Source organism: Somniosus microcephalus, chromosome 5 (genome assembly GCF_052327205.1).
Source record: "Somniosus microcephalus isolate GS21.2 chromosome 5, FLI_Smic_1.0, whole genome shotgun sequence".
In the NCBI taxonomy this organism is placed as follows: domain Eukaryota; kingdom Metazoa; phylum Chordata; class Chondrichthyes; order Squaliformes; family Somniosidae; genus Somniosus; species Somniosus microcephalus.
Window position 1 is genome coordinate 69,731,656 of NC_140991.1, and position 12,301 is coordinate 69,743,956.

Sequence of the window (12,301 nt, forward strand, 5' to 3'; positions counted from 1 at the left end):
TTTTTTGTAAATGACTATGTTGAAACAAGCCACCTATTGAATTTTAGCAACATCTGGCTTGATGTTTAACTAGATTGGTATTTTGTCCATATAATAGTAGAGACAACTTGTTTCTCAGCCTTTTTGGGCTTGGTGCAAGTGATCAATTTGATAAGTATAAAAGTCTATCATAATAATAAAGTCTTTTTTGTAGGAGTTGATTTAAAATAATGTTATTTGTGCTAATGTGGAGAGACCTCAAAATACTTTAATTGTGCTCATAATTGACATTCTGGTATTTTCTACTGTCATAGTTGGTAAGTGGGGAGCACAAATTGGCATGTTACTCTCACTCCATAGCAACCTGAAATATGATCATCGCCAAAGAACGCTTTAGTATGTGCTGATGTAAATTTTGTGACTGTCTTCAAAGTTATGATGAAGTACTTTCAATGCAAAACATTCCTGCCCTCCCCACTCCACCCTCACCCCGGCCATTCTCGGGTGTCTTTTGAAATCATTCCCCTGCAAGTATGTATTTTTTGAAAGCCCTACCTGGTAAGAGAGCTTCTCTTAATTCCCTACTCTGTCTCCTAGAAATCTTTAGGTCAAACTCTTCAGACAACATTTCAACTGACATCGGTGACTGGCTCAGTTGGTGAATGGTTTAATTAATTGTAGAATCAATGTCTTTTTCAGTTCCCAATAGAAATCTGGTGCTATCTGCCATCTTGATATTCAGTATCTGCCTGCCAGTGTTGCATTTTAAAAAATAATTCAGTTCACTGTCCCACTCTTTTTTATACGTGAGCAAAAGTCTGTATAAGAGATCAATGCAGCATGTAGAGGAAGAAGTGCAGTCCAGCCTTGAATCTACACCTATCAAGAATTTCTTAACAGAAAGTTTGAATGTGTGAAATTTTAAAATAACGAATGTTTTTTTAGTTGCAAGTAGGAGCAGTGTGAAGCACAAGCAAGAATTAACGTAGTTTGGTATTCTAAAGAGATAGCATTGAGAATACTAATGAATTAATCAGTGGGTTCATTTATACAGGACAAATTTCAGTATCACAGATGTTCAAATAACACTACTGTTTAGATTTCTACTTGTTTCTACTAGTAATCTGTTTAGATAAGGGACAATGGAATGTGCTCCACAGATCAGTGGAAACTGATTCCTCTAGTCATCATTTAATATGGGTCTTTGTACTACATGAATTTATTGTGGTGATTTATACTGCTTCCCAGTGCAGATGGACAATTCTATTTATCCTGCTTCCACTTCCAGTGGATTCTGCATACCACCACTGAATACAAATCTGCTAGAATCTGCTTTGTGAAGAGTCTAAGGCATGTATGTTGCTCAGTAAGTAGATTATGGCAGAAACTGGAAGCATTCTGATTTTCAATTGGCAGTGCAAGTGGGCTGTTAATAACCGAAGGAAATGGTTAGCCACAAGAATGAAGTCTTTGACAAAGTATGTAGGCAGTTTGAAGCCAGTTTTGCAACCTGAAGAAGGTGCATGTTCTTTCAATAAGCGATTCCTTGAGTCATTGCCAAGTTAAATTTGAGCACATCAGTGGCTTTACTCCTATCTCCCTTCTAACAACAACTTATATTTATATAGCACCTTTTAACGTCGTAAAATATCCCAGGGCGCTTCACAGGAGCATTATAAAACAAAATTTGACACCGAGCCACATAGGAGATATTGGGGCAGAAGAAAGTAGATATTAAGGAGCGTTTTAAAGGAGGAAAGCGAGGTTTTGGGAGGGGATTCCAGAGCTTGGGGCCTTGGCAGCTGAAGGCATGGCCACCAATGGTGGAGAGATTAAAATTAGGGATGCTCAAGAGACCAGAATTAGAGTACAGAGAAAGGGAGGGGTGAGGCCATGGAAGGATTTGAAAACAAGGATGAGAATTTTTAAATCGAGGCGTCGCTTAACCGGGAGCTGAAGTATGTCAGTGAGCACAAGGGTGATTGGTGAACGGGACTTGGTGCGAGTTAGGACATGGGCAGCAGAGCTTTAGATTACCTCAAGTTTACGGAGGGTAGAACATGGGAGGCCGGTCAGGAGTGTGTTGGAATAGTTGAGTCTAGAGGTGACAAAAGCATGGATGAGGTTTTCAGCAGCAGATGAGCTCAAGCAGAGGCAGTCGGGTGCTGTTCCGGAGGTGAAAATGCTGGTCTTGGTGATGGCGCGGATATGTGGTCAGAAGCTCATCTTGGTGTCAAATATGATACCATGGTTCCCATTCCTAAAGTAGCCAAAATCTGCTGCAGTGAAACGTAAAATGTGACCATTTTTGTGGCAAACCAGGTTTCAGTATAAAATGATGCAGTTTGTAATTGTTTCAATTTTCTTGGAAGGAGAGTGAGATTGGAGTGAATTCCTGCAATGTTTTCATCATTGGCTATTCTTCCCCACCCCCCCCCCCCCCCCCACCCAAAGCATTGTCTGGAGATTTTATCTTTATTTAGAGCTGTGGAGGGATTTAGAAAATTTGGAACCAAGAACTTGCATTTAAATAGCGCTTTTAATATAGAAAAACGGTCCAAAGCATTTCGCAGAGGCATAACCCAAAAAATGATCGACAAGTCAGAGAGGAGATATTGGGAGGGTGGCTAAAAGCTTGGGCAAAATGATGGGTTTTAAGGAGGAGATGGAGGTGGAGCAGCAAAGAGGTTTAGGGAGAGAACCATAATCCTAGGAAAATTTTGCTGTATCATGTGCTTGACTGCCATGAAGTAGTCTTCTTACAACCTAAAGAAGGGTATTATTTGGTTGAATCAGTCAGCTCTGTAGTGTGATGAATGGGACCAGAACTGAATATTCAGTTTGAGGATGAGAAAGCTTGGTCTCAAACTAGTGTCCTGAACTTAAACAAAGGTAATTACAAAGGTATGAAGGCAGACTTGGTTAAAGTGGACTGGGAAAATATATTACAGGGTAAGACTGTAGAAAAGCAGTGGCAAACATTTAAGGAGATACTTCATAACTCAGCAAAGATATATTCCAGTGAGAAAGAAAGATAAACCATCTGTGGCTAACTAAGGAAGTAAAGGATGGTATCAAATTGAAAACAAAAGCATACAATGTTGCGAAGAATAGTGAAAGGCCAGAGGATTGGGAAATTTTTAAAAAGCAGCAAAGGACGACTAAAAAAAATGATAGAGAAGATAGCTTATGAGAGTAAGCTAGCAAGAAATATAAAAACAGACAGTAAGAGCTTCTACAGGCATATAAAAAGGAAGAGAGTAGCTAAAGTAAATGTTAGTCCCCTAGAGGATGAGTCTGGGGAATTAATAACGGGAAACCGGGAAATGGCGGAAACCTTGAACAAATATTTTGTATTGGTCTTCACGGTAGAAGACATTAAAAGCATCCCAATAATGGATAATCAAGGGGCTATTCGGGTGGGGGGGGGGGACTTAAAGCTATCACTAGCGAGAAAGTACTAGGCAAACTAACGGGACTAAAGGTGGACAAGTCCCCTGGACCCAATGGTGTGCATCCTAGAGTCTTAAGAGGTGGTTGCAAAGACAGTGGATGCATTGGTTGTAATCTACAGGAAACTTTGAGTTATCTGGAGGCGAACCATCCGGCAAGCTGGAGCCACCGGCAAAAATCAGGAGCCGTTTTTTATTCTTTTCGTTTCTTTTCTTTGCTTTTTTTGAACAGTCAAGCTGTGCAAGGTCTGTAGCTAAGCAACAGTTTCAGCTAGAGACGCTACAGAGACGCTTGCTGACTGTTTAGAGGCTGTTGCTAAGCAACAGGGTTTGTTGATTCATATGGAGATGAAAATCTCCGTATGTTTCAACATTAGCTCTGGAGTGTACGGCAGTTTGGAGGGAACGGCAGCAGCTCGGTCCTGTCGGTTCCGGATAGCACAAAGTTTCCTGTACCAAAATTCCCTGGATCCTGGAGAGGTCCCAGCGGACTGGGAAACCGCAAATGTAATGCCCCTATTTAAGAAAGGAGGGAGACCAGTTAGCCTAACATCTGTCATTGGGAAAATGCTGGAGTCCATCATTAAGGAATTGATAGCAGGATATTTAGAAAATCATAATATAGTCAAGCAGAGTCAGCATGGTTTTATGAAAGGGAAATCATGTTTGACAAATTTGCTGGAGTTCTTTGAGGATGTAACGAGCAGGGTGGATAAAGGGGAACCAGTAGATGTCGTGTATTTGGATTTCCAGAAGGCATTTGATAAGGTGCCACATAAAAGGTTACTACACAAGATAAGAGCTCATGGGGTTGGGGGTAATAGATTAGCATGGATAAAGGATTGGCTAACTAACAAAAAACAGAGAGTCGGGATAAATGGGTCATTTTCAGGTTGACAAATGTAACTAGTGGGGTGCCACAAGGATCAGTGCTGGGGCTTCAACTATTTACAATCTATATTAATGACTTGGATGAAGGGACTGAGTGTAATGTAGCCAAATTTGATGATACAAAGATCGGTGGGAAAGCAAATTGTGTGGAGGATGCAAAGAATATCTCCAAAGGGATATAGATAGGTTATGTGAGTGGGCAAAAATCTGGCAGATGAAGTTTCATGTGGGAAAATGCGAGGTTAACCACTTTGGTAGGAAAAATAAAAAAGCAATTTATTATTTAAATGGGGAGAGATTACAAAAATGAGATTACAAAATGAGGTACAGAGGGATCTGGGGGCCCTTGTACATAATCACAACAAGTTAACATGCAGGTACAGCAAGTAATTAGGAAGGCAAATGGAGTGTTGGCCTTTATTGCAAAGGGAATGGAGTATAAAAGTAGGGAAGTCCTGTTACAACTGTACAGGGCGTTGGTGAGACCACACCTGGAGTACTGCGTACAGTTTTGGTCTCCTTATTTAAGGAAGGATATACTTGCATTGGAGGCAGTTCAGAGAAGGTTCACGAGGTTGATTCCAGAGATGAAGGGGTTATCTTATGAAGAAAGGTTGAGCAGGTTGGGCCTATACTCCTTGGAGTTTAGAAGAATATGAGGGGATTTTATTGAAACATACAAGATTCTGCAGGGGCTTGACAGGGTAGATGCAGAGAGGATGTTTCCCCTCATGGGGGAATCTAGAACTAGGGGGCATAATTTCAGAATAAGGGGGCACCCTTTTAAATCGGAAATGAGGAGGAATTTCTTCTCTGAGGGTTGTGAATCTTTGGAATTCTCTTCCCCAGAGAGCTGTGGAAGCTGGGTCATTGAATATATTTAAGGAGGAGATGGACAGATTTTTGAATGATAAGGGAGTCGAGGGTTATGGGGAGCGGGCAGGGAAGTGGAGTTAAGGCCAAGATCAGATCAGCCATGATCTTATTGAATGGCGGAGCAGGCTCGAGGGGCCAAATGACCTACACCTGCTCCTACGTCTTATGTTAGAAGCTTATTGCCAAAAAATACTCCACAGTGGGATTCCCATTTCAAAGGATAGCTCAAAATGTTATGAGCATAAAAATTACATATTTCAATATTTTTTCATTGACATGGTGCTCTGGTTCTTCATTAACGCTACTCTGGTATGCAATAGTTACATTTTAATCATTGTGCAGCAACGTATTTGCTTTCTTTTACAAGTAGAGGCAACACAGAAGGGGTGGGATGTGAGGTTTGCACCAACATTCTCTCAGCTGAATCTCCATGGTGAAGAATCAATGTGCTTTCTTGCATTGGAGAGCCAGCCAGATTGATCTCGACAGTTTTTTCTGGCCATGTATATTCATGTTAATAGCTATCCTTGGGCCATGTTTTTGCACATCTAGTGAGTGCTTTTAGAGCAATGTTAGCAGATAAGTTTAGTCATTCCATCATAGAATCAGGTCGGCTCAGTTGGTAGGTCTCTCACCTTTTTAATCAGAAGTTTGTGGCTTTACAGCTAACTCCAGGACTTGAGCACATCATCTAGACCAGTGTTGTCCAATAGAAATTGCTGACTAGCCACAGATGTGCCTTCAGTGATATTATTTTAGTCACGTGCACTAATTTTATTAGAAAACACCTTGCATACACTTAAAATACAGGTAAATGTACTTCATGTCTATATTTACTTAAACATCTATCATCATTCAGTAACCAAGGAAGTATTCAGCAGTGTTACCAAAGTGTAGGTAAACCACTCTGCCCTAGTCAGTAATGCGAAATACCAAATATTTAACCCCAACTGTTAACATCTTGCATACCACCTTGTTGTATATTCTCAACTTTAAAACTAGCAAGAAATTAAAAATTAGAGAAAGAACTTGCATTTATATAGTGCCTTTCATAACCTTAAGATGTCCCAAACTGCTTTACAGCCAATGAAGTACTTTTGAAGTGTAGTTATTGTTTAAGGTAGGAAACGCAGCATCCAGTTTACGCACAGCAAGGCCCCACAAATGGCAATCTGATAAATGACCAGATAATCTGTTTTAGTGATGTTGGTTAAGGGATAAATATGGGCCAGGACATCAGGAGAACTCCCCAGTTTTTCTTCGAGTAATGCCGTGGGATCGTTTTATATCCACCTGAGAGGACAGACAGGTCTTCTGTTTAACATCGCATCCGACAGTGCAGCACTCCCTCAGAACTGCACTGGCACATCAGCCTAGATACTGCGCTGTAGTCTCTGGAGTGGGACTTGAACCCACAACCTTCTGACTCAAAAGCAAGATTGCTACCTACTGAGCCACGGCTGACTTGCCCCCCCCCCCACCCAATTTATAGTTTAACACAGCCTTGTGACAGTATATCAACAGCCTTTGCTGTCGTTATTTCGTGCTTCCATGACTTTCTGAGGGGAAATACTAGTTGAGTGGGCATAGATGAGAGAAAGCTATGTTAGCTTTCTTTCCCCCAAGGTGGGACACTTGCTTCCCAAAGGTGTTCCATTTAGCAGCCCAGATAGTGACTCCCAGTTGAGCGGATTGAAACTGAAAGGTAAGATTTAGACCCACAAGGTTAGCTGTTAGGCTGCCTAACACGTGTAGTTGTTGATGGAAAACATAGGTAATAAATATATCTGTTTATCCTGTTTTTACAGTGACTCTGTGCTGGAGCTTTGTGTTATGCCAAAAGATGAAGACATCCTGCAGCTGGTAAGTTTTATAGTGTTTAGCTTGTTGCTTGCAAGGTGGATTTTGTTGAAAGTAGATGACTCTGTTTTACAGATGTCAGTATAAGCAGGTTATTAAGATTTCTGGTCATAGCTGGGCTATTCCGAAGCTCAAGTTTAGCATCCAATAGACATCTTTAGCTATCTTAGTATTGTCTTTATTTGGATATCCAGAGTCCAGCTTTGCATTCCAGTTGTGGTGAACCTTATCTGAAATGTTGTACACAAAAACTGATTTTCTGTGCTACCATTATCTGTGTCCTCAATCACTGCAAAAGTTTTGTGAATAATGGGGGACTAATGGGAATTGGGGCTGCCAGTACATTTTTCTCTACTCTCCCCTGATTTGCAAGATCAGTTTATATTGGAACAGCTAGTTTTCTGGCTCAGCTCCCTGACGCACCTGTTTTCAACTCCAGCTGCTGGACTCGACTTAAACCTGAGAACTAGCAAAAAATGTTCCTCAAATGCCAACTGTGGTGCATTCTATTTTGAATACCCTAATGTTTTTGCTTCTAATGCTTTACTTGGTAGATTATTACAAACATTTAGAAACTTGCAGTACAGAATCCAAGACCATTGAGACTCATCTGATCGACTCCAAAGTTCAAAATATACCATGTTGTATCTTAAACTGTTCAATTACTACTCTTGTTTAAAAAAAAAACTATCCAGTTTCTTCTAGAATTTGTCAATATTATCCTCCTCCCACTTTCTTCCCTGAGCAGTCATATTCTACATAAGAACATAAGAGAAGGAGTAGGCCATTTGGCACCTCGAGCCTGCTCCGCTATTCAATAAGATCATGGCTGATCTGATCTTGGCCTCAACTCCACTTCCCTGCCCACTCCCCATAACCCTCAACTCCCTTATCGTTCAAAAATCTGTCTATCTCCACCTTAAATATATTCAATGACTCAGCCTCCACAGCTCTCTGGGGTAGAGAATTCCAAAGATTCATGACCCTCAGAGAAGAAATTCCTCCTCATCTCCGTTTTAAATGGGCGACCCCTTATTCTGAAACTATGCCCCCTAGTTCTAGATTCCCCCACGGGGGGAAACATCCTCTCTGCATCCACCCTGTCAAGCCCCCTCAGAATCTTGTATGTTTCAATAAGATCCCCTCTCATTCTTCTAAACTCCAATGAGTATAGGCCCAACCTGCTCGACCTTTCTTCATAAGACAACCCCTTCATCTCGGGAATCAACCTCGTGAACCTTCTCTGAACTGCCTCCAATGCAAGTATATCCCTCCTTAAATAAGACGACCAAAACTGTACAGTTGTAGCAAGACTTCCCTACTCTGTCCTACAGTGTGGCTCCTGTTAGGGGGCCTATAGACTACTCCCCACCAGTGACTTCTTTCCCTTATTATTCTTATCTCCACCCAAACCGATTCTACATCTTGATCGTCTGAGCCAATATAATTTCTCACTACTGCACTGATCTCATCCTTTATTTGCCCTCTCTAGGAAGTAATTAAATGTATACTATCTGTTCACCTATCTGAGCTTGATTCCGTCCTCCCAGGCTATTGAGTTTGTAGTTATGTTAATTTATTAGGGTTCAGTTTATTTATCTGTTGAAACCTAGGAAACAATGGACTCCGTGAAGTCTTTTTCTTAGTGTAAACATTCCCATCTTCCTTAGAATTCATGGACCTATTAACTGGTATCCTTTTCAGTTTAGCTGCTCCTCCTCTGTACCCTCTCCAAAGCTAGGATGTCTAGACTGTAGCGACCATTACTGTATAGAATACTTCAGGTACACCCTGCTCTATACAAGTTCACTACTGGGACATGTATTCATTTGCCTGTAGTTCGTAAGATCTTGTTTGCCTTTTTCAAAAACTGAAACTGCTGTCGTATATTGCACTGATGAATTCAGTGCATTATTCATCATTGTTGCCAGATCCCTCTTGTGTTGTGTCCAATGATCTATAACTTATTTTATATTCTCACTGCTTATATTCCATCCTCACTCTCATTTGGTCAGATTGAACAGTTTCTTGCTCTTGTTCACCCAATCCCCCAGTCTGTCCAAAACGTAAACTCGAGGAACAGCACCTCATCTTCCGATTAGGCACTCTGCAGCCTTCCGGACTCAATATCGAGCTCAACAATTTCAGATCATAACCTCAGCCCCTATTTCATTTTTTCTTGTAATTTTTCCACTCCTTTCCCCCCCCCCCCCCCTCCCTTTCCTTTTGTTTCTCTCTCACACCTGGCAGCTATCTCTTGCCCTGCCAGTACACTTTACACCCAATCTCAGCCTATTACCATCTCGTCTAGCTTCTAATACCTTTTATTGTCTCTTTTTTACTTCTTTTGTTTCTTTTATTCTTTTGTCCGATCGCAGCCCTGCCTCTGATCTATCTTTTCTTTCCAGTTTTGAAGAAGGGTTCAACCCGAAACGTCAACTCAAATTTCTGTCCACGGATGTTGCCTGACCTGCTGAGTTTTTCCAGCATTTTCTGTTGTTATTTCGGATTTCCAACATCCGCAGTATTTTGCTATCGTTCCATCCTGTATTTAGTTCATTTGTCCCGTTATTTTCAGTAACCCCCCCCCCACAAACATAGTTTTCTAATATCAGCAAACTTGGTTGTTTTGTTCCCAGTTCCAAATTCTTTCTGCACAACATAAACAATAATGCCGTAAGCACTTACCCCTGAGACATCCCACCAATCCCTGCCTTCCATTCTAATGCAGTTCTAAGTATAATTATTCCTTGGTTTCTCTGAGCTAATTTCTAATCCAACCAGCAGTGTTCTTCCACTTCCACCCCACCCCCACCCTACCATGCCTTCACAGCTTGTAGACCGATCTTCTATGTGGCACTGTGTCAAAATCTAAATGTTTGATGTCCCCTTATTGACTGGGTCTGTTATCCAGATGGATTTTCAGATATACCCTCCCTCTCATGAAACCCTGTTAATCTCTTTATTAGTCCACATTTCTCTAGGTGCTTCAATATTTTCCCTGCTGGATGCCCTCTATGCTCTACCTATTACTGTTGGCAGTGTTATGTTTATGTCTTCTCTTTATAAATTTGCATTGCATTTGCCTTTTTTCAAACCTCAGGCATTAATTCTGATTCCAATTAATCCCTAAAAATACTCGTGAGGGTGTGACTGAATTCATTAACCACTTCTTGATTTTTTTTTGTGAGAAGTAATGTGCTTTTTGTAATGATGTAACATTCCTGCGCACCTGTTTTCATGGGACATCAATGCTACCCGGAAGAAATACAATAATATTAAGGCATTCAGATAATGTAATAAACCATAAGAATAAAATTTATAGGACAGCCATTTAAGCTTCTGAATGAAATTATATCTTGAACTTTTTAAAAATATGATATGAAGTTTGTGAATTTTTTGCTAGCTACAGCAGTCATATTAATCCTATTGGCCAGTATGTTTGTTTTGTGATGTCATTTGCTCTAAAGGATTATCAATTTTGCCATAATTACTGCAACATTATTGATGATTTAATTACCTGGAAAAATACCCTTGTAATATATAGAGATTATTACATTGGCAATTTCTATTTGTCATGATTGCAAGTACCGCTAGCAAGTTCAGCCACACTTTTGAAGAGAGAGGGGTACAATATCAGGAAAGTTGTTCCTTTAAACCTTTTGACATGATGTAGCATCTTCATGTATTGCATGTGATCTTTCTTCCTGGGCTTTTAATCCGTTTACAAAGCAGTGCTGAAGCTATTTTTTCTTCTTCACCGATTTTTTTGCTTTTAAGTAGTTCATCAGGGCAACACCAACCAAATATGCATTGTCTTGCTAGTCTTCGAAGTTTGTAGAAACTATATAATTGTGCCGCCTTCATCATTGACATCTACAGTCAGTTTTTATTGCATTTCCACGGACGATTAAGTCATGCTTCACAGAAATAATTCAGATGAGCATGAAAAGAACACTGCAATTCCTGCCAATAGGATGTGGGACACTGACCGAGAAATACTCAAAACTTTCTATAAGTTCAGAAGTTCATCTCGAGCATTAATACATTAAAGGTGCTACATAAATATTAGTTGTTGTTGTGGTATATGAAGCTGGCATTTAGAACCTCCCAAATCTCCCAAAAGTCAGTTATTGGAACAAAGGGATGCTGTGCAACCAGTTGTTGATGTGCCCTATACTACCATACTTCAGCTCATAGGCCAGTGCCTCAGAGGTCAATGCATCCATTATCTTCTGGAGGCAAAGTGCTATCCTGATGACCATGAACAACTCATCAAGCAGCCAACCCTTGATTGGCATGGATGATTCAGCTGATTTCATAGCTCATTCTTCATTTCCAGTTCCAGCTCTTGCACTGGTTTTTGGCTCCCTCACTGCTGTGTTGTTCCGATCACTAACATCTTACTTCGGTGATGCCTGTCGTTTCTTGAGCAGTCTGAAGCATCCTGAGCCCACTTTATCTCAATAACCTCAGTATTCAAGTTGCCTAATGGAACTTTATTGAAAGAAACATCAACTACTGTCTTCTTGCCTTCTCCAGCAGACGCTACTTCTGTTATTTTGCCAAAGCTGTGTCTCTCAATTCCTATGAACCCTCCTTTCTGCCTGTCTTCTGTCCCGATAGTAAAGTTGCCATTCTTTTCTACAGAGAAATCTGACTTTTTGGCTCACTCTTTCTTTTTCCTCCAACTCTACTCTCATTGCTGTTAGTAAAGAGCTGTTTTCTATTTCTCAATTCTATTCTCCTGGGTCTGTTGGATCCTCCAGTAATCCCACCTGTCATCCTTGAGATATCTGGCTCTGATCTTTGCTATCTCTTCAATCACTATTAGAATACCTTTCCTTCTCCTTGGAAATTTGCTTATGTTCATCCTATTCCTAAGAGAGATTATTCTGCTTATCCTTCAAACTATTGAACTATTGCCCTTGCATCAGCACGTTCTAAAGTTATGAAGAAAAAGAAATGATCCACTTGTTCATAATCTACTATTGTCAGTATGATTTTTGGCATAGTATGGTACTCCTAGTGACTGTTCTGTATATCTAGCTCTTTAATACTTTGGTGACCCATGCTCAGGTGGGGGAAAGATTGGAATTGACGTAGCCCAGGGATCAGCGCTAGGTCTGCTTTATTTTGCAATATATCCATGATTGGCATAGGGAGCACAATATTGAAATTTGTAGCAGCACAAAAGTAGGGGATTTGGCAAACAACAAGGAGGACTGTAAAAGATTCCAGGA

At 40.6% G+C, this 12,301-nt stretch overlaps 1 protein-coding gene across 4 annotated transcripts in view; it reads left to right on the plus strand.

Annotated features, from left to right (window-relative positions):
* Nucleotides 1-12,301, plus strand: part of arhgap21a (Rho GTPase activating protein 21a) — a 276,620-nt gene that overhangs the window by 183,822 nt on the left and 80,497 nt on the right. For all 4 annotated transcript variants that reach the window (XM_085987749.1, XM_085987750.1, XM_085987751.1 and 1 more), the window contains one exon: nt 7,007-7,061. In XM_085987749.1, the coding sequence (XP_085843875.1) occupies nt 7,007-7,061 (55 nt within the window). The remainder of the gene's footprint in view (nt 1-7,006; nt 7,062-12,301) is intronic.